The following is a 24651-nucleotide window of genomic DNA, read 5'->3' as shown; positions in this document are numbered from 1 at the left end:
GGGTGCCCTGAAGGACAGTAGCAAAAGATCACATTCACAGAGGGCATAGCTGGTGGTCCAGGGTTGGGAGGCCTCAAGTGTAAGTGAAGGGTGTCTGGGAAGTCATTCTCTAGCCCGTTCTTAGCCATTATTTGGTCATAGCTCCCCATTGACACATTTCAAAACAGACGAATGACCATATAGTTTTTTGTTGTTGTTGTTCTTTTTAATTCAGAAAGAGAAAGGGAAGGAAATAAAAAAAATGTTTAAATAACTATTGCAGAGAAGGAGATCTGGGCTGGATGCTGGGACCCACCTCTTCCAGATTGGGGATTTATTAATGTTTTAAACAAAAGAAAAAAGAACAAAAGAGAAATAAATTATTCTGTTTAATACTGTTTGGCATAATTGCATTGTTTTTTCGTCTTCTAAACACTCAAAACAGCCTCTTCGGGAAGCACTGCGATGAGACCGGCATGAATGGCTGGTGCCTTGGCTCTCTAAAATGGTGGGGGAGGCCCTGAGAGAGGCATTCCATTAACGGCCCCCCAAATCCACTCCCATTCTGTACTCCACCTACTTTTGGAATCAGGAAGGAACAGACTCAAGCTAAGTTCTCAATATATTAACTTTTGGGGGTGCCCACTGCCCTGCCCCAATCCTCCTCTAATACCCCTGCTAGTTACAGTTCCCCCAGCCAGCTGCAGGAACGACACCAATGGCCAGGAGGCTGCTTGGTGGTAGCAACTCACTAAGAAAAAGAGTGGTATTTGTGTTGTCACTGTTGGGAGGGGGGTCCTTTTAGTGGTTTGGAGCTTCACAGAAGCCCTTTTCCACCTCCTAAACTTCTCTAACCTTGAAGGGCGAGAGTACCACCAGCAGCTTCCTCTAGGGACTTCAGCTGGGTTCGGTCATGCAAGTAGCTTCCACTTGGAACCCCTGGTTGTTAGCTTCCCAGCCTTTTCCAGAGCTGGAAATGGAAAGTGAGAGTGAGGAAGCAGGTGAGCATCGGGCAGGGGATGCACGGGCGGGGAGGCGGCATGCAGGAGTGCGAGTCTCCTCCCCCCCAGCTAGGATCTCGGCTATTTCCACGGCCAGTTCAGAATTTTAAAAGAACCTGTGTTGGTCAGCCATACCTGGTAGCTTCAGGTTAACTAAATTATGAGCCCAAAGCAAATACCACCCCCAAGCAAGAGGTTTCCTATTCCTCTTTGGGGTGATGGGTGAAGGAAGCTGGTGCATGCACCAGGCAGCTGGGCTCCCCATCTCCAGCCTTTTTTCCCCACGTGTTGCTCCCTCTCCCTAGAGCCAGTTTGTGTGTTGGGGGGCAGGCAGGCAGAGACAGAGACAGAGACAGGAGAGAGAAAAGCAGCAGTGCCCCAAACAATCTCAGGGCAAGTTTTGATTTTTTTTTTTTCTAGAGCAACAAGTAGGCTGGTGAAGAGGCTAGGGCCTAAGGAGAGACGCTAAAAAGGTTGTGAAGAACAGGAGGGGCAGAGGGTGCACGTGAGTGAGAAGCACCTTACATTTGATGTGACGGGACTTCCTTGTCTCCTGTCTTCTTACACCTTTGTTCCAGAGTTAGGCCCTAGGCAAATTCCAACCCCAAGCAAGGGGTGAACAAATTCGTTTTCTGGTGAGACACTAAATGCCCTGGTCAGAAAGGCCATTCCCAAGGGTGGCCAAAGGCAGGGAGGAGGGGGGAGGAGGAGGGTACCCACGTGCCCTCGGATTCTCACTGCATTTCTTTGGTGGGTTGACACCCATCTGGGCCTGACCGATAAAGGAAATGTGGGGTCTAAAATTCTCTCGGGGGCCCGGAGCGGCTTGGGAGGGCTCTGGCTTTTCCTCTGGGGTGAGGGCGCACTCCCTGGAAATCACCTGGACCGCCCCTCCACCACCCCGAAGCCACTAGGGACTCCCGAGGAGGAGAAGCCGAACCGCCGCTCCCCGACCCCTCCCCTGCGTTTCGTTCCTGGCGCCACCAGCGGGGTCATGCCCGCAAACGACTGCGACAGCTCCGGCCGAGCCTGAGGAAAGTACTTCTTCGAGGACAAAAGTAACGGCTACTCCTTAAAAAGCATGAAATAAAATCCTACCCCAGAGCATAGGGGAGTGGGGATTGAAACCGCTGGCCTGCCTCCGAAGGCCATTGATTGGAGATAGGGCCCAGCGCCGGAAGTTGACGCTGGAACTGGGTCGCATGATTGGTTGAAAGAGGCTCCGACTGCAGCGTTGATTGGTGCCAGGCCCCTGAGTCTTGTGATTGGCAGCATGATTGGTCCAACCGCGGCGTCGCTCCCGATTGCCTGGAGACGCCCCACACCTGGCGCCACGCCCACGCCCAGGCCGTCGCCCTCGGGCGGCCTTGGGTCCCAGCCGGCAGTGCGCGCCCGCGCCTCGCGGCCGGGCGGGAAGAGTCGCGGCCAGACCTGGCTCAGTTGCCTCGGTAGACCTCGATCTTGCTGGCCTTGGCCAGCATGTCTATGATGTGGGCCTCGAAGTCGGCGTCGTGCACGCCGGTCTTCCGGAACTCGCCCGCGTACCGGTTATTCTCCCAGTAGTGGTGCCAGTTGCCCCGGCTGTCGGCCCCGAACCCGTACACGTTCACCTGCAGGGAAGGACGGCGCAGGTCACTCTTTCTGGGGACCGTGGAGGACTGGACGCAGGAGAGCCACGGGTCGTGGTGGGGAAGGAGAAAGGAGCCACAGCGACCCGACAGCTGCCGGGAGGCCGGCGGGTAATCGATTCCCCGAGCGCCGGCGGCGTTGGAAGACGGGACACCCAGGCCCGATGCTAAGGACACTGATTCACAGTGGGAGGCTGCTGCTCTCCTTCAGCTCTCCTTCCACCCGTCTGTTTGCGTCAGGAAAAACGGCCCGCTTTAGGGCTAGTCCAACCCAAGCTAACTTTTTTTTTTTTTTTAATGGAGTACTTTTATTTGAAAACTGGTCAAGTACTCAATACCATACGCTGAAGAATTTACTGGCAAAAGTGGGTGTGCTAGGAGTGCGCATTTCAGTGTATGGCATAGTAGCCCTGACAGCTAGCGAGATGCAGGCCCTTGAATGACTCACCTCCGTGTTCAATACACAAGAGTAGGCCCGTGGGAGACAGCCATTCCGCTGCAACTTCATTCTGTTTATGTTTTTGGTTACTTTTTCTTTATGGCAAGTAATATCAATTATGGTAGTAGTATTCTATTTCCTTTTAAATAAATTTAACTTTTCAATGAAGTGATTTCAGATTTGGCAAATCACGAAAGTAGTAAATTTGGGAAATGCAAATCTATATGGCCTAGAAATGGAGGGAATCAAAGCCACTGGGTTTCTGCCCATAGAAACATATTCCTCTTGAGGCAGCGCTAAGTCCTGAGAAGAGCTGCTTTCCCTCTGTTCCATGGATCCCACTATTTTACCCCCAGACTAGGCTACCCACCTCATCACACACATGCAGGGCAAAGAAGAGCACCAGCATCCCTGTGGAAGGGTACCGCCCGTGATGCTCTGTCCACCTGTCATGGATGTACTTGAAGAAGGCTGGGTTGTAGATCTGGACCTGGGGGAAGAAAATGGGATAGGCACATAAGGGGCTTTTGGGGCCCAGAGACTGAGGCCAGGTTCTGAGCAGCTTTTGCCAGTTCCTCCATGCTTTCCAGTGGACCTGTTCGTCCATGCTCCCTGGTTCCTGCAGCCTCTGTGGAGGTCAGGCATACCAGCAAATGGGGACTCTGAAGGTTCTAGAAAGGCAGTAGGGGGCACTTGAGCCACAGGACCAGGCACACCAGGAGTCAGGTCTCCATTTTCCAGTGAGATGGGGATGAGAGGAGGGGGCTTACCTTTTCTTTGTCCACTCGAAGGAAGGATTTCACTGGGGCATAGGTGCTGCAAGCAAACAAAAAAATAACATTTCGATGGCCCCATGGGACCCAGAAATGCCTTTCCTTCCCCATAGGCCTGCACGGTAACAGCCTCACAAGAGGCCTCCCTGCTTCCAGACTGTTCTCCCACAGCACATCACTGTAGTACCTCACTCAGGATCCCTCAATGGCTTCCCATGTCCTTAAGGGTAAAATGAGGATGTTTTAGACAAGCACTGGGGCCTTCCATAATCCAGCCCCAACTTTTCTTCCCACAACTCTCTGCTGTGAACTCTCCACTTGAGTTAGCGGATCATCTCAAACCCATGATGTGTGTGCTCTTACCTGTGCCCACAATGACCCTCTGGCAACTCACATTTGGTATAGAACCTTCCTTCCCCATTAGAGAGCCATGTGCCCATAACCTACATTCCCTTTTCTGAGAATCTGTGGGATTTAAAAAACTCTGTAGCGCTTACTTTAGCTTTTATGTCTCTCGAACATAAGATAAAGTCAGGAAACTGTAACTTATACTGCTGTGTTTAAAAATACATGATGACAACAAGCAAAAGGTAGAAATAACCCACATGTCCATTGGCGAATGAACGAACAAACAAAATGTGGTATATCCATTCAATGGATTCCTATTAAGCCTTTAAAATGAATGATATCCTGATACATGCTATATCGATGGTCCTTGAAAACACCTGCTAAATAAAATAAGCCAGATGTAAAAGGATAAACATCGAATGATTCCACTTATATGAAGTACCTAGCACAGTCAAATCACAGAGACAGAAAGAATAGTGGTTATCAGGGGCTGGAGGCAGGAAGGAATGGGAAGTTATTATTTAATGGCTACAGAGTTTCCATTTGAGATGATGAAAAAGCTCTGGAGATGGTGTTGTTTGCACAACAGTGTGAACAATGCACTTAGTGCTACTGAACTATATGCTTACAGTGGTGAATTTTAACATGTAAGTCTTGCCACACACACAGAAACCACGGTGAGACAGTTGATTAGTAGTTGCCTAGGGTTGGAGATGGGTGTGACGAGAGTGGGGGTGACGGCTAAGGTGCACAGGGGTATCTTTACATCTTTATCTTTCAAGACTGTCATCTGTAGAATATGAAAGTGTTCTAAAATTAAACTGGGGTAATGGTTACACAACTTTGTGAATAGACTAAAAGCCACTGAATTGTTCACTTTATATGTGTGAACTGTATGGTATGTGAATTACATCTCAATAAAACTTAACACCTAGTGAATTGAATTTCCTGAGTTTCCCAGCTCTGACTTGGCAACTTCTCTCCAAGAAAGTGCTCAGAAGATAAGAGTTCCCACAGACAGGAGCCACCTTCTGGAAAGGAGACCACAACCAGATTGTCCTTTTCTCACCTTTCCACCACCAGTATGTTGGCCGTCACATGCAGGAAGTGACACAGAGCACACTCTGGCTTCAGCTACTAGACCATTTGGGGCCCTCCCTACTATTGCCTCCCTCCTCACCAGCCCCCCTTAAAGGACAAAATACTCATTAAAGGAATTCTATGATCCAGTCCCCAGGTAGACTCCTCCCAAGGTGGTCCCGTCACCCCTATTGCACTCCCAGTCAGCAGAGCGACTCACAATCGGATCTGCCCTGTGGACAGGGCACTGGCAATCCACAGCAGGTCTAGGGCCTTGAAGGGCACCAACACGAAGCTGACGTTGGCGGGCAGGTTCTTGGCACTCTCTGGGTACATGAAATGGTGGGTGGTTCGGCTGCCAACATCCTGCTCAAAGCCCACGGTTGGCGCCTGATTCATCCTGCAGGGACAAGAAGGCGACATGAGAAAAAATTGCCGTAGAAACTGTTACAAAGTTTTTAGAGGACGATTTGGTGCTAGCCATCAAAAATATAAACAGGTGCACGCTTTGACCCAGCAATCCCATTTCCAGAAATCCAGCCTATAAAAATGGCTGCATAAATGTGCGAAGACATGTGTACAAGGATGTTCACGCAATATCACTTAGAATAGTGAAAAGTAGAATCGCTCCAACTATAAAGAACTGGTTAATTCATTTTGGCTCATTCAAATAATGGAATACCATGTAGCAATTGGAATGAATGGAGGAGATTTACATGTGCTAGTAAGAAATAAGTCCAAGAGCTATTCAGTGGAAAAACCAAGTGGTGTGAGGTATCCCACTTCTTTCCTGATAATACCTATCTCTTCAATACCTACTGTGTGTAGCAGAAGGCAATTGTAACACCAAAAAAGAAAACTTAAAACTAGATAGGATAATACTATTTTGTGTTGAAAAAAGAAAGAAAGAAAAAATACTTTTGTATATTAATAGAAAAAATCTGGAACAGTATTAAAATTGTTGACGAGTTACTCTTGGGGAATAGGATTGGGGAGGGATAATTCATTTTTTATTGTATTAATTTGTTTGTTTTTGTCCCTTCAATAACACCTCACCTCTGTGAGGAATAGAGCAGGCAGGAGAGAAAGGCTTAACAGGGATGGTGTTTTCCAGCTGCTGGGGTATAGGAGGTAAAGGCAGTGGAAGACTTGTTTGTCAAGTTGGCTGGGGCTTGTGCTGGGCAGGAGCTAGGGTCAAGGTTCACTCTTGTGAAGACCCAAGAAACAAATCTCATCTCACCCCAGATGGAGAGGCCAAGTTGATCCTGCAGATCAAAGGGCTGCAGCCCCAGGCTGGATTCTGCCTTTTCCACTGAATCAGCAGCCAGAGAGTTCACAAAGTCCCTTCTTAGACCTGTCAGCCAGCACCACCCTGCCTCCTGCCCTTCAGTCGGCCCTGCTTCAGAGCCTATACCTCCCTCAGGTTCCCCCAGCTTGCTCGGCAGGCACCAATTTTCAAAAATTGGAGAATGAATGGAGTAAGAGGTCCTAAATGGTATTTCAGAGCCTCCAAGAGAAAGGGAAGGCACATGGCATGCTCTTGGAGACAGGATTTTGCTTTGAGGCTCTGATTCATTCTGGAGAAGCCAAGCCCTGGAAAGAGACAGAACAGGATGGAGAGGATGAGCTGGATCCCTGTATCTCAAGGGCAAAACATTTCAGAATTCTATCTATCTGGCTGCCTCCAGCTGCCAACGAAACACCTGAGGGTAGGGGCACAGGCAGGATAGACATGCATTTGTGCTTAGGGTTTGGTGTCTGGTTGCCTGGTCCCTTTCATTCATTCACATTATTTATGGTGAGCCTATGATCTGCCAGGTACTGCTCCAGGAGTTGTGGATCTATCTGCTGGCCAGATAGGGCAGGAAAAGCTCAGCTCCATTTGGATTTGTCAGCAGGGCTTAGAAGAGATACAGTAGGAGGAGGCAGCTGGGTGTGAGGGCAGGTGGGTAGAGCCATCATCTCCTGTAACTCAGCTGGGCCCTCCCAGGGGTGTCTTACATTGATCCTGCTCCAAGGAAGGGAGGTCTCCACACTGGTTCCAAACCAAGATATGCTTATAAGCAAAGAGTCATTTCCACTGCTGTCTGGCTCCCTCTTGTCAGCAGCCAGCCAATTACCATCTGAGTCACCCCTTCCATTAAGTGATTCTGTGGTCCACTCTAAACCAGCACATCTCCTAGCCTGGTTCCTGTGAGGGAACATCTGTGAAGTCCTTTCTGCAGCCCGGCCTACGCAGGGGCTTCCCAGGTGTCATAACAGCCAAGCCTTTTGGTCTATTGTGCTTCTACCCTGGAGCCTCCCAACCATGACCAAGGTGCAGGCAGCAGAGCAAGGGAGGCAGGGGCTTCAGGCAGTCTAGAGAATCTCCCTGGACTTTCCAAGTGTTCCAGGGCTGCACTGGCGTGATAGACTTTTCATTCCCCAATCTCAGCCACTGTCTCCGGGTGGAGAGGCCCCTCCTCTCCAGCTCCCAGCTTGCTTCCCTTGCACTCTGGGTGCCAGCAAGTAGAGGATGGAGAGAATCTCAGGGGGCCCTGCGTTCCTGGATGGGGCCTACTAGCAACCCCCTCCCTCCCTCACATCCCACCATCCTCAACATAAGAAAGGTTTTGCAAGAAATGTAGAAAGCCTCAGAGACATATTGCTGCCTTGGTGTTGCTATGGAGACAGCAACTGTTTCTAAGACAAAGCCCTTCCTTCTGCCTCCTGGGAAACCTGGTCTTTCTGCAATGCTCAACCTAAGAGATGCTTAGTAAAAACTGGGCATTTCCAGTATCTTTATTTTTAAGGCTCTTCGTCAAGGAGTGAGGCAGCACTTCCTGTGCCAAAGTCTATACACGAAGTCAGAAAACAGGTTCAGAGCAGAAGGAGTAGCTCATGCTCGGGTTACAAGTCGACCCTTAGTCCCTGGTTCCTTGCTCTGTGTCTCCGTATGGACTGAATGTCCTCCCAACTCTTCTGTCCTCAAGGCTGGGCACCAATGTCTGCTGAATGAATGAGTCCCGACGTAATCTAAACCTAACGAAAGATAAGGGAGAGCAGCCCAGAGCCAACACCAGACAGCTACTTTTTCTGCCCAGGACATCCTTCTTCTGTGAGTCTGCCAGAAGGAATCACCTGTGGCTATTAAGGAAGATGCTAGGTTGGTCTGGGGCCCTCACTCCTGGCCCAGCTACTGAGGGGACCAAGCAGATGGAAGGGGCTCCAGTGGGAGTTTTCACCAGCGATCAGCCAGGAATCTAGTTTCAGCTCTTTTTGGAGTAATTCAGAGTTGGACACTGAGTGCAGGCCTCAAGCAAAGTCTAGAATGGAAATTCAGCCTCCCCATCAAGGTGAGAGCCTGTCACAGGAGGTTCTGGGTGTCAGAGACCCATAGCAACTCCAGCAGCAGGCAACTCCTGTACGGCCAGACAAGGCCGAGGAGGCCAGTCCCCTCTCCTGGAGGCTTGTCCTGGGCCTACCCTCGGGCTCACCGTGGCTCACCTCATGACGAAGTTGTGCCCGTCCACATCTGGCCCATAGCCGGAGCCCCGCAGGTTGCCCGAGTTCCCCACCACGGCACAACGCCGGCACTGCTGCGGGTCCCGGAAACGGTAGGGGTTCTCGCCAGGCACGATCTGGAACAGCTTCTCCAGCACCTCGTTGGTGTTGTGTGACTTGAACTGGGGCTGTAACATCTGTAGAGGGAAGGGGAGAAGAGCAGGTGTGAGCAGAGATGGACTCCCGCCTGCCTCTCCTCTCCTGCCCGCACTCTCCAGTGTCCAAGCCACACGAATCCTGACCAAGCTCTGTCAGGGAGCAGGAATAATTCCCTGAGCCCTGACATCCCTTCCATTTCAACGACAGTGAAGTCTCCTTTTGAGCTGCTTTGATGCACTGGATGGGGCTTGGAGTCCATGAGTGACGTTCCAGAGAAGACAGGGGTGAGGTGAAGGGAGTTAAAAGCAGCAGAAAGGTGACTGGACCCAGAATGGGAGACTTCGGCACCCGTCCCCTCATCTCCTCCCCTTCACTTTAATCCCGAGGAGAGGTGACAATGCTTCCTTATCCCAGTCTAGAAGAAAATCTTTTTCTAGAGAATCAAGTGAGTGGTCCTCATGGTGTTTGAAATTATTTAGAGCCAACATTTACAAATTAGGACATTTAGCAAAAAAATCTGGACTTCCAGCTTTTCTCGAAGGGTTAGAAGATCCAGCGGTGATGAACGACACCCGTGCATAGCTGAGAGGCTGCCTCCTCTATAAAAGGCAGAGTCCTTCTCACCCTGCGCCCAACGTCCTCACTTCCCTCCGTCTTCTCCTCGGACTTCTCGCTCGGACCACTTCTCTCTCATCTACGCCCCGTGCCTGGCCCAGCAGGCATTTCTGGTTAATGCTCAGCCGCTACAGGCACTAGACGATATTAATTCTCTCTCCTTCCAGGGCAAACCTCGCTCTGCCCTTTAGAATCTGTGATCCTAACGGATGGCTCTGGTCAAATGGGCCTCTCACATTGTCAAGGTTCTGGGGGCCAGAAGACAGCCCAGATCTACAAGGAGGCTCTTACAGTGACTCTTACTTAAACAGGGGGACAGACCCCTGAGAGGGGCAGCAAGGTTGGGCGGGGGGACCATAGCTCTCTCACCATCCACCACCTCTGGACATCTGGCGGCAGATCCATGTTCTCTCTGGTCCAGACAGGAGAAATCTTGCTGTCAAAGTGGCTGTCAAACCAGTCGGAGGTGCCAGCATCACCCATGCAGCGGCGGCAGGCACAGCTCTTGCCAGCAAGCCCCTCCTTGCTGAGGCGCTGCAGGCCAGCATAGCCCGGCACCAGCTTCACCCGATGGGTGCCCCCCAAGGCTCCCGAGTCCAGGTAGGGCAGGGTGGCCATGCTGTGATGGGAGTAGGTAAAAAGCAGGGACATGATGAACACAAGCAGGAAGGCCACAGAGAGGAACCACACCCGCAGCGAGCACTTCATGGTGCGAAGCACCAGGAGGCTGGACCACCAGCCCGGCAGGCAGCCGGGTGTCACTGTGGCCACTCTTTGCCCAGCCCACTGGTGGGCCAGCCACAGTGCAGACTTCCTATTTCGACACTGGATGCAAAGGGCATAAGGGTGTGTGCTGTAGAAGGGTCAGCAGCAGGAGTCCCAGGTCATACCCTCTTTCAACTGTAAGGAGAAAGCACATTGGCGGGAGTGGCTCCCCTGTCCCTGAGCCACTTGGGCCCCTGCTTATGGCTTCATTGGGTCTCTCCGTCACTAGCTGGGCCACAGATGCTCTGCTTCTCCCGCTGCCCTGGCAAGAGGGAGATCAGTCCATTCCAGCCTTCTAGTCCCTTGGGGTTGCTGATTGCCAGCTCTGGAAGCCCCCCTCTTTGGTGGCTCGAAATGGTCCAGTCTGGAGCAGTCGGGGTCCTTGTGGTTCATGAGCAGACGCTGAGGCAGCCCCTCGTCCCCTGCAGTGGGGAAGCCCTCAAACCCCAATCACAACACAGAGCGTGTTGGCTTCAAGCAGCCTTGATTCCATGCAAGAGGCATCTACTCCTCAGATGGTCCTCCCAGACCAACCCCTCAGCCAGCGGAGAAGAACCGGACCCCAACCCTGAGAGAAGAAACCCAGGAAGCTCTGTGGGTATCAGAAAACTCTTCGTAGAGAACAAAATCCTCCTTGCATTAGGTTCTGCTCTTCTGCTTCCAGTCCGAGGTACAGGTTCCTTCTCCCAGTGGTCACAGCCCCAGCTGCAGTTGTGTAAGGAGTTGCAGGAACAGGAGCTGGGGGTCTGGGCACAGCTGCTGCTCGGCGGGGTGCTCCTTTGAATGCAGTCTGGGTCAGCCGAGCATGTGCCGAGCTCCCTGCCAGGGCCCAGGCCTCCTTCCTGGTGCAGCTGGCCCAGGCTCAGAGGTTGCTCTGCCCATTCCCGGGCCCCTGAGGCCAGCCGGGCAGCCGTCTTGCTGTCAGCTCCTGCTAGCAGTAATCCCCTGGTAGGCTCCCCCTCACTTCTCAGGTGCTGAGCCGTTGCAGCACGACCCTGAAATTGCACAGAGGAAAAATAAGATGTAGATAAACTGTGCATGTGCACACATGTTCTCCCCCAGCTCACCCTCAAGTCCCAGGGGGCAACAAAGCTGGAAGTAGCAGTGATGCCCCTTAATCAAAGGATAGACAAAAGGGAGGGCTCTCACCTCTAACTATCCAGATAGCATGGCTCCAGTAACCTGGGGCCTCAGGGGATGAGAGCAGGCCGCCATCCTTACTGATTAGCCAGAAGGTAAACAAGGACAGTGATTTCTCTAGTCACATGTTAAGCGTCTGAAAGAACCAGGTTTAGAAAATTCCTAGTCCCGGTATGTGATGTTAAACTTAACTGAAAAATAACCCACAGAAGATCTCAGGGCCCTGGGGATAAGATTCCCCATCCCGCTCTCGTGCCCTCTGATGTCTGTGAGAGGCTTCCTCAAGTAAGACGGGGGCTAGGCCTGGGCCCTGAAATATGCCCTCTTCTCTCCTGGATGTGAATTAGAGATGAAGGATTCCTGGGTTAGCTTGGTGAACTATTAACAATCCTTCTAGCTCTGGTGTCAGGAAGAAACCCTGACTATGTCTGGACACAGGAGTGCCAGGCTCGGCACCATCGCCACCCAGCACTCTGGGCTGTTGCCTTCATCTGTAGCTTATGGATGAAATAAATGCCAGGGTCCAGCGGGGCAGGGTGGGGTGGGGGTGGGGGGATGGCGGGGGTGCTGACAGCCTGAGGCCCTGTGCTGCCCTGGTGGGCATGAGCAAAGAGAAGCCAGTTGCCAGTGGCTTGGGGCTGGGCCCTAAGGAAAGGAGCCCGATCCCTGCCATATGCAAAAGAGCCAGGGCAAGGACAAGGCTGAGAGTGGAGCCTCCAGGCCCTGGCCCCATATCACGAGGATTACTTAACCCTGGCTGCCTGTCTCACCAGCTCCTGTCTGAACCTGGCTGGCCCAGTTCTGACCTAGCCCCTGGGCCTCACAGCCCATCACTGAAAGCCCCAGCTCTAGCTAGCCCTTCCGGGGTCCTCCAGCTGCTGTCAGCAGCTGCAGAGAAGGCCTGTCCAGCTCTATGTTCAAGAACTTCAGCTGCCTCTTTGTGGCAGTTCAAATTTCTGGCGCCAAGCCAAACCACAAAGCATCGGGAAACAGAACCGCCACGTTCCAGTAAGGCTGGCATTATTCTGGGGGTGGCAGGGGAGAAGGGGGACAACGTGATGGTAGGTATGGCATTCCCCAATACAAAAAAAGACAGGAAAGAAATGGGTTTGCGTGGGGAAAAAGCAAGAGTCTTGTTTCGGGAGATTAAATTTGAGACACCTTTTAGACACCCATGTGGAAAGGGCAAGAGGAAGTAGGACGCATATGTCTGAGGCTCATGGATGAGGACAGAGCTGGAGGGATATGTTTGAGAGTAGTCAGGATATAGTTTATTTTTAAAACTACGGGACCAGAAGAAATTATCTAGGGAGAGCCTGACATAGATAAGACAAGGTGACCCAGGAGAGAACCTTGGTGCACTCCGATGTCTAGAAGAGGAGAAGCCAATAAAGAGACGAGGAAGGAAATGCCCAGTGAAGCCAGGGTGAAAACCAGCCTGTGTCTGGGAGGCCAAGAGAAAAAAAGAGTTCCAAGAATAAAGGAGAATTCACTGTATCAAATTTTTCTGAAAAAGTTTGCAAGATGTGACTGAGAACAGACCATTAGCTATGGCCAGATGGAGGTCGGCGGTGACCTTCACAATGGCTGACCCAGAGGTATGGTAGGGGTGAAAACCTGACCGAATGAGAAATGGCCAACAAGCAGATGAAAAGATGCTCGACATCATTAGCTATCAGGGAAACACAAATCAAGACCACAGTCAGATGTCGCTTCCCGCCCACCACGATGGCTATAATAATAAAATGTGAGGACGGCTGCCCCGGGAGCCGTGCACATGGCGCTGCGTCCTGCTGTGTCTGACCCCATGGGTCACTGCTCGCCATCACTGAGCCAAGACCATCCAGCAAACAGTGCTCCAGGGCCCAGGGCCCTGGGGCTTCCGCCTCGTGGAGGAAAAGAGTTTCCAGCAGCCTCTCACAGCTCCCTGGTCGCTCCCGAAAGCAAGGCTGCTAGAGCTAATTTATGTATATAGGAGGTGTAATCACAGCCATCGATAGGGAAAACACTAGCAATATGATGCACCTGGAAGCTCAGAACAAAATCAAGTGCCACACTGACAAAATGACTCACAGGAGCCAGATCTGAAATAAAGTCTGGCCTCCTCTGGTGACAGAGGAAGGGAAACGTCCTCCATACAAGATGCATTTGAACCACAAGAGGTCCCGTAAGTTGGAAGCACCCAAGGGCGGAGTGCCAGACCCTTCACTGCCTCGCCTGCTTCCAGCTCTTCCCCCAGGGTCATCACGAACCAGTACGACAACCCCTCTGGCCTCTACCTCTCTGAAAACATCTCCAGTTTCAGCAGCCAGCAGACTGGAGACAAATGGCAGAGCCTTAGAGCATTATTGGCCTCCAAGTGCACTTGTCATAGACAAGGACTCTGAAGTTTATAAGATGCTTCAGGAAAAACAGGAGTTAAATGAGCCCCTCAACGGTCTACTTCCTTCCTGGTTTTGCAGGAAATCCTGGAGTCTGAGGAGAAAGGGGATCCCAACAAGCCCTCAGAAGGGTTAAGGCTCCGGTCACCAAAGTGGCTGCATCTATCGGAAATGCCCAGAAGTCACTCATGCGCGACAAATGTGGCAGTGGCATTGTCAGTGTGTTTGTGAAGCTGCAGGACCATCACCACACTGACTGTGGAACAAACATGACACAGAAGGGCCATTTCTTTGTGGAAGATCCAATCTGCTGTGAAAGGCATGCCTGAGAGCAGGTCACACCACCTGAAGGCTACGACGCGGTCACTCTGTTCCCCAAGTGAACCAGCAGATCTGCACCAAACACTGTTCTCCAACTAGTCCCTGTGGCAACTTGTTCCCTAAATGCCCTGACCCTCTCCTCTTTTGGAAGTTCTTGCTTAGTTTGCTCATTAAACGTTATGCTTTTGCTAACTGATTCACTGCCGTGAGACGCCTCCTTGTATAATGAACGAAAGACTGTTTTGTTTGGTGTCCCAATGCCAGTATTACTGTGCCTTCTCTTCACCTCGGTTCATCTCTGCTGCAAATGGACATCAGCCACATTTGAACCAAACTGAATTTAATGTCTGATGCTGAGTTCGTTTTTACTCAATAAATTTATAGACTCTAAAAAGAAAGTGAGGAACCCTCACACAGTGCTGGTGGAATTATAAAATGGTGCAGGCACTTTGGAAAATAGTCTGGCAGTTCCTCAAAAGGTTAGAATCGCCATATGACTCAACAATTCTACTCCTAGGTATACACCAAAGAGAAAAGAAAACACGTGTCCACACAAAAATTTGCACACAAGCAGCATTATTCATTTTAGCTCCAAGGTGGAAACAACTCAAAGTTCCATCAACTGATGAACCAACAACATGTGGTACATCCACACGATGGAATCTTACTAGGAATGAAGTACTGACATGTGCTACGACATGAATGAACCTTGAAAACATTGTGCTACGTGAAAGAAGCCAGTCACAAAAGACTACATATGATAGGATTCCACATATATGAAATGTCCAGAAGAAGCAAATCCATAAAGCAGATGGGTGGTTGCCTAGGGCTGTAGGTGCGGGGGAGAGGGGGCATGATTGCTAATAGGAAGGGAGTTTCCTTCTGGGGTGATGAAATGTTCTAAAATTGTTTGTGGTGATGGTTGCACAACCATGTAAATAGACTAAAAACCACTGCGTTGTAGACTTGAAATGGGTGAACTGTATGATATGTGAATTGTATTTCAATAAAGGTGTTACCAAAGAAAATGGGAGAGATAAAGTGGCATGGGGGTTAAGCTGGGAGATATTCCAGAATGTTTACATACTAGTGGGAATGATTTAGTAGAGGGAAAATTAATGCTGCAGGAAAAAGAAAGGATAATTGAGAAGTCACGTCTTTGAGCAGCAAGAAGGGCCGGGAGTCAGTGCCTACCCAAGGAGGGTCTACCTGTGAAACAGGAAGCAGACCACAGCCCTGGGCACAGACACGGGGAGTGATGCATTCGGTGGTAGGAAAATGAGGAGGATCTTTTTATTACTGAAGTTGGAAATTTACAGAGATCTGATGTGAAACAGTTCTCAGAGAGAAGGGGAGTTCCCAGGGAAATTTAGTGGGTGGCAAGCCAATGGAATGGTCTTCCAAGAGGTCTGTAGTCACAGATTAAGCAAATCTGGTGAGACTGTTTAACAATAAACATCCCCCGGATGGCTGAGAGAGTTTGAAATACTGAGACTAAACAGAGGAACTGGCAACCAGCATCCATGTTAGGGGCAGCGAGGGCATGGAAGAATGGACGATTTCCCTCCGGTGAGACCCTTCTGCCAATCAGGGGGTGAACGGCTGAACAGATACAGGGAACCAAAGATGGACGACGAAGATGGCCCTTGCCAACTCGCAGGTGAAGGAGAGCAGAAGCAGCCACATGGGATTGAGCAGCAAAAGCTGCCCCCAAAGAACAGCAGGGACTGGGTTTTGGAGGCTGAGGCAGTTTTTAGAGCCATTCTCGGGTCAGTTCCCAGGAGACAAGCCATCAAATTAACCTAATAGCACAGCCTCAGACCAGCGCAGCTGAACACAATCTTCTTGGCAGGCAGAGAAAAGAAATGTCAAAATAAGGCGCAGAGGATAGGGGGAGGAGGGCTGTTTGAATCTAGAAGGGATGAGGAGAAGGAAAAAGAACCCAGCCTAAGATGCTGATAAAGCACCCTCTTTCCACCCACTGACATACAGCCCGAGGACGTGTCCCAGAGCCACAATGTAAAGGCATCAAACCACATATTACTCACACTGCATGATGCTCTGAGTTTCTGAGTATTTTCGGGCAGAGCCGCTCATTTGGTATTCACAGAAGTCCCAAGACTAACTGAAGTAGGTCAGCCAGGCGGTGAGTGACAGAGCTTTAATGCCAACTCCAAGTCTGATGGCCCCAAAGCCAGTGCTTCTTCCACAAGCACCCACTGCCCTCCACAGCGGCTTTTCCCACTAACTGGGGCACAACCATAGAAGGGTTCCCTGTGCCCCAGATCCCTGCCAACCTAGCAACTCCAGCAAACTCCCTGCACCCTGAGTGTGGCAACAGAAGGCAGAAAGTGGTGGGGCAGGGCAGGGGGTGCAGTGGGGGACGGGGAGTGTCAGTCATTATCTTGAGGAAGAAACCAGACAGCCCCTCCCTTACACGTGTCTCAAACCCAGTGAGGCATGTCCTTGAGAACTGGTGGCTTCGCCTCCACATGCTTGGCTAACTGAAGGCATTGCATTGCAACATCCTGGCACCAGCCTCTACCGCAGACCCTCACAGGGCCTCCCTGCTCCCCAGTTACACCCCCTCGGGGAGCCTCTGCCTTTAGAGCCCCCGTCTTCCTGCAAGGGAACTCACCTTGACTTGGTATCCTGTCTGAGATTTCGGCTCTGGTACTTCTGATGCTGCTCGAAGTCAGCAGCCAGGAAAACAGAAAGCAAGAGCTAAAAAGGTCTTCAAACCTATGATTGTCATTCTGGCTAACTTTTAACTAAGTTAGTCAGAGAGAGAAACCATCAGTCTTCATTGCGAGGATCCGTGCTGCACTGTGAGAAAGAGGCTGTTCAGGGAGGAATGCTGGGCTCTGGGGCATGGGGAGAGGTGGCGCCAGGGGAGAAGTGAGAGGTAGGGTCCCCGCTCTGCTCCACACCTGTCCCCTCAAGGAGACCCAGTGTGGTCTGTTTGTGTCTCAGGGAAGGGGGGAGGGGAAGTCCAGGAATGTGTTATACATACCTACACTAGGGCAGGAAGTCTTAGAAAAACAGTTATCTCAATAACTAGGCAGATAAGGCCAGACAGAAATGGTTGAGGAGAGACAGGGAAAGATCGGGAAAGATCTCGCAAGGAACAGAAAGTCATTTAAAGAGCAGAACCACCTGAGGCAAAGGCGATTCCTGTGCTGTCCCTGTGTCCAGCCGACCAGGTCTCTCCAGGCCCCAGACCACTGTCAGTCACTCTTTATCGAATATGATAGTTTTTCTTTTTAACACATTACATTTATCATGTATTTGGATTTATGTTACTATCATAAGTTGCGTTTTCTCTTCACTAATTTATTATTATTTTTTTCCTGACTTCAGTTGGACTGACACACTATCCCCACTCCTGCCACTTTTTTCCCCTCCCGTCTTGGAAATTATATTCTTCTTTTAGTGGTTATCTTAAATTGTTAGCATATATACATTTTTCTAATAGTCTACAGTTTTTAGCAGTGCTATTTTCTTGAACAAGGCAGAAACTTGGTGTGACTTAACAAAATTCCCTACTTTATTCTACCTTATTTTTCCTTAATAATGTGGTCAATAATTTTACTTTTCCTTTTTTATAAATTAAAAAACGAATTAGACACTGGAATTTTGTTCGTGTGTTTTGCCATCTGTGGCAGACGCTGTTGGTTGCCTACCGGCAGCCACTTTCTCTTCTTTCCTGCCAAGAGAATCCTGATTTTGTTCAGGTGGCAAAGGACCCAGTTCCAGGAGATGAAGCAAGCCTGTTATATCCACACAGTAAGCCTGTTCCTTTTTACCAGGAATTACTCTAAGGATGGACCAGCCGGGGCCAGTGAGACATAAGATGTCTGCTGGGGGCTTCATGGAAAGAGTCTCTTTCTTTCCAGAAAAAAAGGCACATTAGAAAGCTTCCTTTCTCCTAACATTTCCCTGCTTCCTGATTGGGATACTATATGGTGATGACATGATGTCTGGAGCTGCAGCAGCATCTCATAACCATGAGGAGGGAGTACACCCTGAGGATGGCAGAACAGAATGATGGAATGAGACAGAGTCCTTCAAGTCAATACTGGACCACTGTCACAGCCCTGGAACTCCATACCTCCCCACTTATTATAAGCTAATTTAATATTTTTTAGTTTAAGTCACTGTAGATTATTCTTTGTAGCAGAAAGCATCCTGATATACTATCTATAGTTAATTAAATTTGCCAACATAATGTGTCAATTTCTGTGCTCAGTGTTGGTGCTAGCAACCTGCTCCTTCTCCAGAGCTGACTTTTCTTCTTTCTGAAGTATACTTTTAGTAGATCTTTTAGTAAGGGTCTGTGAGTGATAAAGCTATCTTAATATGTCCGGAAATATCTTTTATTTTACCTCCTTCTTGAATGATAGCTGGATATTGGATTCTAGCTTCTCTAAGATACTCCTCTATGATATTTTGGCATCTAATATTGATGAGATGTTGCCTGTCAATCTAATTGTCAGCCATTTGAATTCCTTTTTCTCTAGTTTTTAATATTTTCTCTTTCTTATCCACAGTTTCACTATATTATGTCTAGGTATCTATTCTGTTTGGTATTCATGCTGTTTCTTCAATTCTGGAATTCTCAGCCATTATCTCTTCAAATACTATTTCTCTGCTATTTTCTTAACTTGTACCTGAAATTCTTACTAGACACAAGCTAAAACTTGTCAGTCTGTCCTCTGCGTCTGTGCTGCATTCTAGACAAAACTCTCAGTATTAGCTTCCAATTCATGAATTCTGTGTCTAGGCTAGAGTTCTGTCTCTTGCGTCAAATTCTAATGACACTATTTTTTACTGCTAGAATTTATTTAACATTTTAATTTTTAGATACTCTTGTTTCTTCCCCCGGCCATAACTTCCCTTTCTTTTCTTTAATGGATTTCATGTTTCTTTATCTCTTTGAGGGCCCTGAACCTATTCATGAAAGACTTTTCTGATTACTCTGTTATTTTCACTTCTTCTGAAGTAAATTTTTCTTTGATTTTGTTCTTTTTTTTTTTTCCTTGCAGTAGTTTTCCTCATGTGTTTCTGAACTTCAGTGGATAAACTAATCTTACCTCCTATTTTACTTTCCATCCTCATCTAGGGGTTTTCATCTTTGCCTCCCCAGGTCCTCCTTTGGGGCTTCCGGTCTAAAATCGAATCTTGTAGCTGCAGCTCAGCCTGGGTCCAGGCTGTGAGATTCTGTCTCCGAATAGAAGCATCCTTACAAACCACAAACCCCAAGGAAGGGTTGGAAGGAAGTTTTTCCAGCCTACTTTCCCAGCACCTGGGTTCAAGCAGTGTACGAGCTCTAATTCCGTGCGTCATGTGGAGCACTTTATAGCTTTGTTACCCCAGAATTCCAGCTGCCTGCCTCCTTCCAGACTCAGAGACCAGCAGACCTGCAGCTTCGGCCCTGTTCTCTTGTTTTTATCCCCGTTCTCATCACAGGGATGTTTTATCATTTTGTGTGGGAGGAGGGAGAGGGAGCGCATGACTGTTTTTAGAGTGTAATCTTTTTATGTATTACTGCTATGTGTTTAGAGTATAAATTTACGGTGCCATCTTGACTGGATGAGTTGGATTAAACTATTTGTACTGGGGAACTAGGGATCCCTGCCAGCACTGTCTCCTGGGACGGCATATCAAACCAACTCTAATGAGATTCACAGAACTCCAGCCAGCACACTGAAGGAAGCAGACTGACATAGCCTGGGGTAAGCTGATCAAAAGTCCCAATTAAAACTGTTCTCCTCTCTCTTCATTCCAGTTCCACAGTTGGGTGGAGGCAGCGTGGGCAGACACGCAAACAGGATCTTTCAGATGTGGTCTGACCAGACCTTGACTGGGGAAGGCCACTCCAGCCGTCACCTGACCATTTTAGCCTTTTACTGGGCCAGGGGAAAATGCACACTGCCCACACGGACACCCCTGATGGATGACCCATCTGACTCTCTTCAAGTCCCCAGCCTGCCTGCAGCAGGCCCAGCCTTTAGTTTCAATTATATCAGAAGAGCAGTGGATTCAGGAGCCATATTCTAGTCCAGGCTGTCACCAGGCAGCCAGCCACTTTTCTTCCTAGGCAAGATTCTTTAACAATTAGAAGGAGGCGGTCCTCCTTCTACCCTCTTCCTCTCTGATCATCTCCTGTTTCCTCCTGCTGACCACCACTCTGACTTCGGAGTCTCTAAAATCTACTTTCTTGACTCAGACCTCCCTCGTTTCTTTGAGCTGCTAAGGCATCCTGAAGGTTCTGCCCTCAGCCCTTTTTGCTTCTTTGCCTCTCTGCTGTGCACCATCACCTTCCACGTCTAAGAGCCTGCCCTTCTACCCTGGGTTTCAGACCCACATTCTCAACTGCCTCTTTAGCTTGTTCTAATGGCACTTTAGACTTAATAAACTCATCACCTTCCTGCTTATGAGATGAAGTGCCTTTATTCATGGGGCCAAGGTTGGGCTCCTTAACATAGATCCAGAGACCCCCAAACCAGGCCACCCTCCTAAGCCTCATCTCTCACCCTATCCTATCCTCTAGAGGTTATGAACTAGTTTGGACCATAGGCCAAATTGGGCCCGTATTGATTAAGAGCCTACGAAGAACCGAAAAAGACATGTACGTGTCTATTTCCTTCACTTAAAATATAAACTCTAAGTGTACAGAGACCATGTTATAATTCATCATTTCTGTCTCACCATTGTAGGACCTACCACTGACCTGCATATGGCAAGCATCAGAAAAATATTTGTTCAACTGAGTATCATCTCTACATATAATCCCAGAGTTATAAGAATCAGAAGAAATAATGGTAATGAAAAAATGCTTTGAAGCCATTTTTATAAAATACTATGTAAGTATGCAGATGAAAGTGATCATTACATTTTGCCCCCACTCTTCCAGCTCTAATGTTCTAGAAGCGAAAACTTTCTCTACCTTCTCATGGGCCACCATGGAACATGAAGCCTCAAGTACAAACCAGATTTCACAAATTGCAGGCAATGAGAAAGGTGTGTGTATAAAAGTGAAAGAAGCTGCCTGGACCATGGGAATGGTCAAAGTGTCTTGCTCTCAATTTTCCATTGGCAGAGACACACCAGGGCTGCTAAAATGGTACTCTCTCTGCTCACTCCCCAAAACACCACGGGCTACTTACTGGCTGCAGTCCTTCCCAACTAGAGCTTGTCAGATCTCACATCTGTTCACCCCAACTCAAAGGCCCTTTCCAGTCAAGCCTCCCAGAGAACGAAAGTACCTAGAAACCCCTGGATTCACATCTGGCACTGCCACTTGCCAGCTATTAGCCATTCAGCCTCTTTCACCTGTTGTTTTCACTTGTAAAATGGGAATATCATCCATCTCGGAGGGTGTCTGTGAGGATAGGCGGCAAAAAGCTCCCAGCTTGGTGCCTGTGCTCCAGAGCTGGGCAGGTTAAGCGCCACAGTTCTGAGCCCCAGCCTCGGCTTGGGCAACTCTCCTGGCCTGCAGTCCCACGACCCTGGATAAGCATCACGGGCTCCTCAGCACTCCCAGCCCCACTCCCAGGCCAGCACCGGCAGGGCTGTGCTTCACGGCCTCCTTTCCTGGCTAGCCAGGGGCACTGCCTGCCCCCTCCTCCCAGTGGCAGGCAGCAGCTTCCAGGGAGGCTGGGTGGGCAGCACGGACCTGAGGTTTCAGAGTCAGCTCTGTCCCAGTTGACCCCCAGACTGTGCAGAAAGGAGCACTATGTCCATCTTGTAGCAGAGCTTGTGGGTCATGGAGCCTGTCACCTCCTCCCCGGCTGCCACTTCATCAGACCACACAGAACAGAGGCCTGCCTTGAGCTGCTTCCAAATAGCTCACCAAGTTCCATCCCACAGTGGCTCTTTAGCCACAGTTTGGCAGCGAGACTCTAGAAAAGACAAATAATGGGTTTCTCCGCAGGGCTGAAAGCCTCAGACATTAAGAGAAGCTGGGGACAGGTGAAAGAACCTGAAGGTAGGAGACTGAAAAAGAAATCTAAATTTCTTCAGGGATTTTTAGCGTAAGCAGGGAGTAGGATGAATGAATGGTGGCCCAAGGTAAGCTAGAGGGGAGTTTGGAGAGCTGCTGGTTTAGACCTTATTATTGCCCAACTCTGCCTCCCAGGGGCGATTAAACTTGACCACAACGCCTCCCAGGGTCAGGGGCACCGGCATAGGGAGTTCAGAGTCTGCAGATTTCCTTTAAAGATAAGGTTAGAGCACCAGGGTGGCTTGGCTGTTCTTCACCCTTTATGATGCAGATCTCAGTCACCCCGCAGAGGTATAAGGAAGAGCACAGGGAAGCCACCCGGCCCTCCTTTTCCTTCTGCCCTTGTCTGCACGTCTGTGCTGTTTTGAATCTCAAGAGAAAAGCAGAGGATGCGTTCATTCAACAAATATTTATTGCCACCAGGGAGTGGCAGACAGCATGGGGAGAGCCCCAGCCCTCTCCCTCTTTGTATAGCTGCATCACTGTCCCTTAGCATAGCTCTCCTTCCGAGGACCCTGTGGCTCCTGCCCTGCCAAGGAGCACAGCAATGGGGCTCCTGTTTTGAGGGCTCGTCCTAGTCCCGCCAGCCTGCCGCCCAGGGCTCTCCTAGGAGGGCTGTCCTTCCAAGGGTATGCCAGGGGGCAGCTGACCTCAGAGACTGGCATCCCAGGTCTCAATTGTAGGTCTTGTCCTCTAAAGAGATGAGAGCTGGTGACGTGATTCCACAGTCTACCCCAGAGGCCGTCACAGGGGCATAAGCAGCCAGAGCACTGGTGAAGGGCAGTGTTTTCCCTTGGGGAAAAGGACTATGCTCCCTGTCAAACTTGTTCTCCTCAGAAACATGGGTTAATCCAGTCCTCCTCAATGCTGGCTCCCCCAAACACAAGTGCCCCCTCTTCCCTGGGGTGGAAGGACCAGGTGGATCTAAGAGGAGGTTTAGAAGAGAGTCTCATTGCACTCCACCCCCCTCACCGGAAGGGGCAGAGGGAAGAGGAGCGATGGTTTCCCCAGGTACCCTTCAGCCCTCTCATCCTCACATGTGCACCTACACGGCAAGGAATCGACCAGTGAAGACATGGCCCATCACACCCAGGTGGCTCCCTGGAACACTCCCGGGCCAGGGCATGGGGACCGAGAAGGAAGCTCCAGGGGCTGGGGGCAAGGAGCAAATGCTCTAAGCAGCTGTGACTCACACAAAATGGCAGAGGGGCATGGCTTTCCCTGCCTAACTCCCAGCCAGCCCTCTTTCTCCCAATTCCTGAATCTGATCACTCTCACCCTTACCTGGGGAACAGGAACAGGATAGGTGCTGCTGCTGGTGCTTTTCCACCACTGCCCTCTCCTGCCCCTCCCCCAGCCTGGACCATGGCAAGGGGCTCCGGACTGGGTTCTCAGCTCCCTCCACCTGTATGCACTGGAAGGCTGGCCACCCTGAGGAAGGCTCAGGCATGCTAGACCCCCTCAGGGACTGATGGAGGAGAACTGAGCGAGGGAACATACAAGTCTTGCGAAAGCACACCTAGGGAAGGGAGAAGCTATGTTTCTAGAAGCTTCCAGGCCACAGCCTCTGTGGCTCAAAACTCTAGTCAGGCCTTGGCCCAGGTCCAGAATGAAAGGACTCAACTTAAAACTCTAGCATCTATCGCCACTTCCTCTGTGAGATGGGAGGATAAGGGAGAGGATGCCAGGGGAGAGGTCATGCCCCAACTGACAGTACTTGCATATTCAGGAAAGGGGCCCAAGAAGCAGGGTGACTGACAGCTTCACTGCAGAAATGGGGTCTGTGCAGTCATTGCATATGCACAACCCAACAACAAAGCAGACAGCAGACCCCAGTCCTTCCTGGGTGGCACACTGGGATGGGCTTGGCCCAAAGCTCCAACACACAGGACAGGCGAGAGCCCTGGGAATGCTGATGGAGCTTCTGCCCCTTCCTTGGAGTGCGGCATCCCGGTTCGGGGATTCTTCCCTCTCTCAGCCCAGGGGCTGGAGGCAGGAGCAGCAGGCTCACTCAGCGAGGGCCCGTGTCTCACCGGAGGGTGCAGGTGAGAACACAGCTCTGTGTCATCGGCCCCTGTAATGCGCTGGTATGACCTCTGACTGTTAACTTTCCAGATTTCATGGCCCAACCAAGCCACCCAAGTGGAATGTCTGCCAAACGCCATGAGGGCGACAGCCTGGGCTGTAGGCATGGAGGCTGACTTTGCATGGGGCAAATTTCTCTAAAGGGCTCCAACCTTAGCAGGGTGGGGACAGTAGGCTGACGACCACCTCCCTTTTTCTATCCAGGCTGCCCCCACATTTCCTTGTGAAGTAGTGGTTCGATTTTTTTGTGGTTTCATCTGAACATTTGGTATGAAATGGGAGCGTTGCGTGCGCTGGTAGACAGTGGCTTGGAGTGTGGAGACCCATATGGCTCTTGGGCACCACTCACATGACCGGCAAGAAGCAGAGGTGGGCTGTAGGCCGGAAACTTTGTGGTCAGGCTCTTATCTACTTCCTTAAGACTAAATGACTTTAAAGTGTTCTTTTTG

General features: G+C 50.1%; 1 protein-coding gene, 1 long non-coding RNA gene and 1 pseudogene across 4 annotated transcripts in view; 2 read left to right on the top strand and 1 right to left on the bottom strand.

Moving 5' to 3' along the window:
• Positions 1-349: 349 nt before the first annotated feature.
• Positions 350-16886, bottom strand: ST3GAL2 (ST3 beta-galactoside alpha-2,3-sialyltransferase 2). 3 transcript variants are annotated; one of them, XM_006909842.3, is made up of 7 exons: positions 16751-16886; positions 9875-11265; positions 8735-8928; positions 5469-5648; positions 3818-3863; positions 3418-3537; positions 350-2590 (listed from the first exon to the last, which is right to left on the bottom strand). In XM_006909842.3, exons 2-7 carry the CDS (start codon positions 10211-10213, stop codon positions 2417-2419), a joined length of 1053 nt encoding a protein of 350 aa, XP_006909904.1. In that variant the 5' UTR covers positions 10214-11265; positions 16751-16886; the 3' UTR covers positions 350-2416. The 3 variants fall into 3 exon arrangements, with proteins under 3 accessions (XP_006909904.1, XP_015443238.1, XP_015443239.1); XM_015587752.2 differs by lacking the exon at positions 16751-16886 and adding an exon at positions 16161-16463; XM_015587753.2 differs by lacking the exon at positions 16751-16886 and adding an exon at positions 11420-11546.
• Positions 12994-16151, top strand: LOC102888319 (annotated as a pseudogene).
• Positions 16887-17171: 285 nt separating the features above from the next.
• LOC112478157 overlaps positions 17172-24651 on the top strand; it is an 8288-nt gene continuing 808 nt past the window's right edge. Inside the window, exons 1-2 of the long non-coding RNA XR_003045722.1 lie at positions 17172-19847; positions 20832-20936. This is a non-coding gene — a long non-coding RNA (uncharacterized LOC112478157). The remainder of the gene's footprint in view (positions 19848-20831; positions 20937-24651) is intronic.

Source organism: Pteropus alecto, unplaced genomic scaffold, assembly GCF_000325575.1.
Source record: "Pteropus alecto unplaced genomic scaffold, ASM32557v1 scaffold42, whole genome shotgun sequence".
NCBI classification, from domain to species: Eukaryota; Metazoa; Chordata; class Mammalia; order Chiroptera; family Pteropodidae; genus Pteropus; species Pteropus alecto.
Note: the sequence above shows the minus strand (reverse complement) of the source record. Positions and strands in the feature narration are given on the sequence as shown.

What these genes read in the sequence shown, in the direction of transcription:
- ST3GAL2 (XM_006909842.3), bottom strand. Translation starts at nt 10,213, where the DNA reads ATGAAGTGCTCGCTGCGGGTGTGGTTCCTCTCTGTGGCCTTCCTGCTT. An exon ending in ATGTCCAGAGGTGGTGGATG is followed by an intron (nt 8,929 to 9,874) that starts GTGAGAGAGCTA and finishes TTCCCTCTACAG; the next exon opens with ATGTTACAGCCCCAGTTCAA. An exon ending in CCCTGCATGTGTGTGATGAG is followed by an intron (nt 2,591 to 3,417) that starts GTGGGTAGCCTA and finishes CCTTCCCTGCAG; the next exon opens with GTGAACGTGTACGGGTTCGG.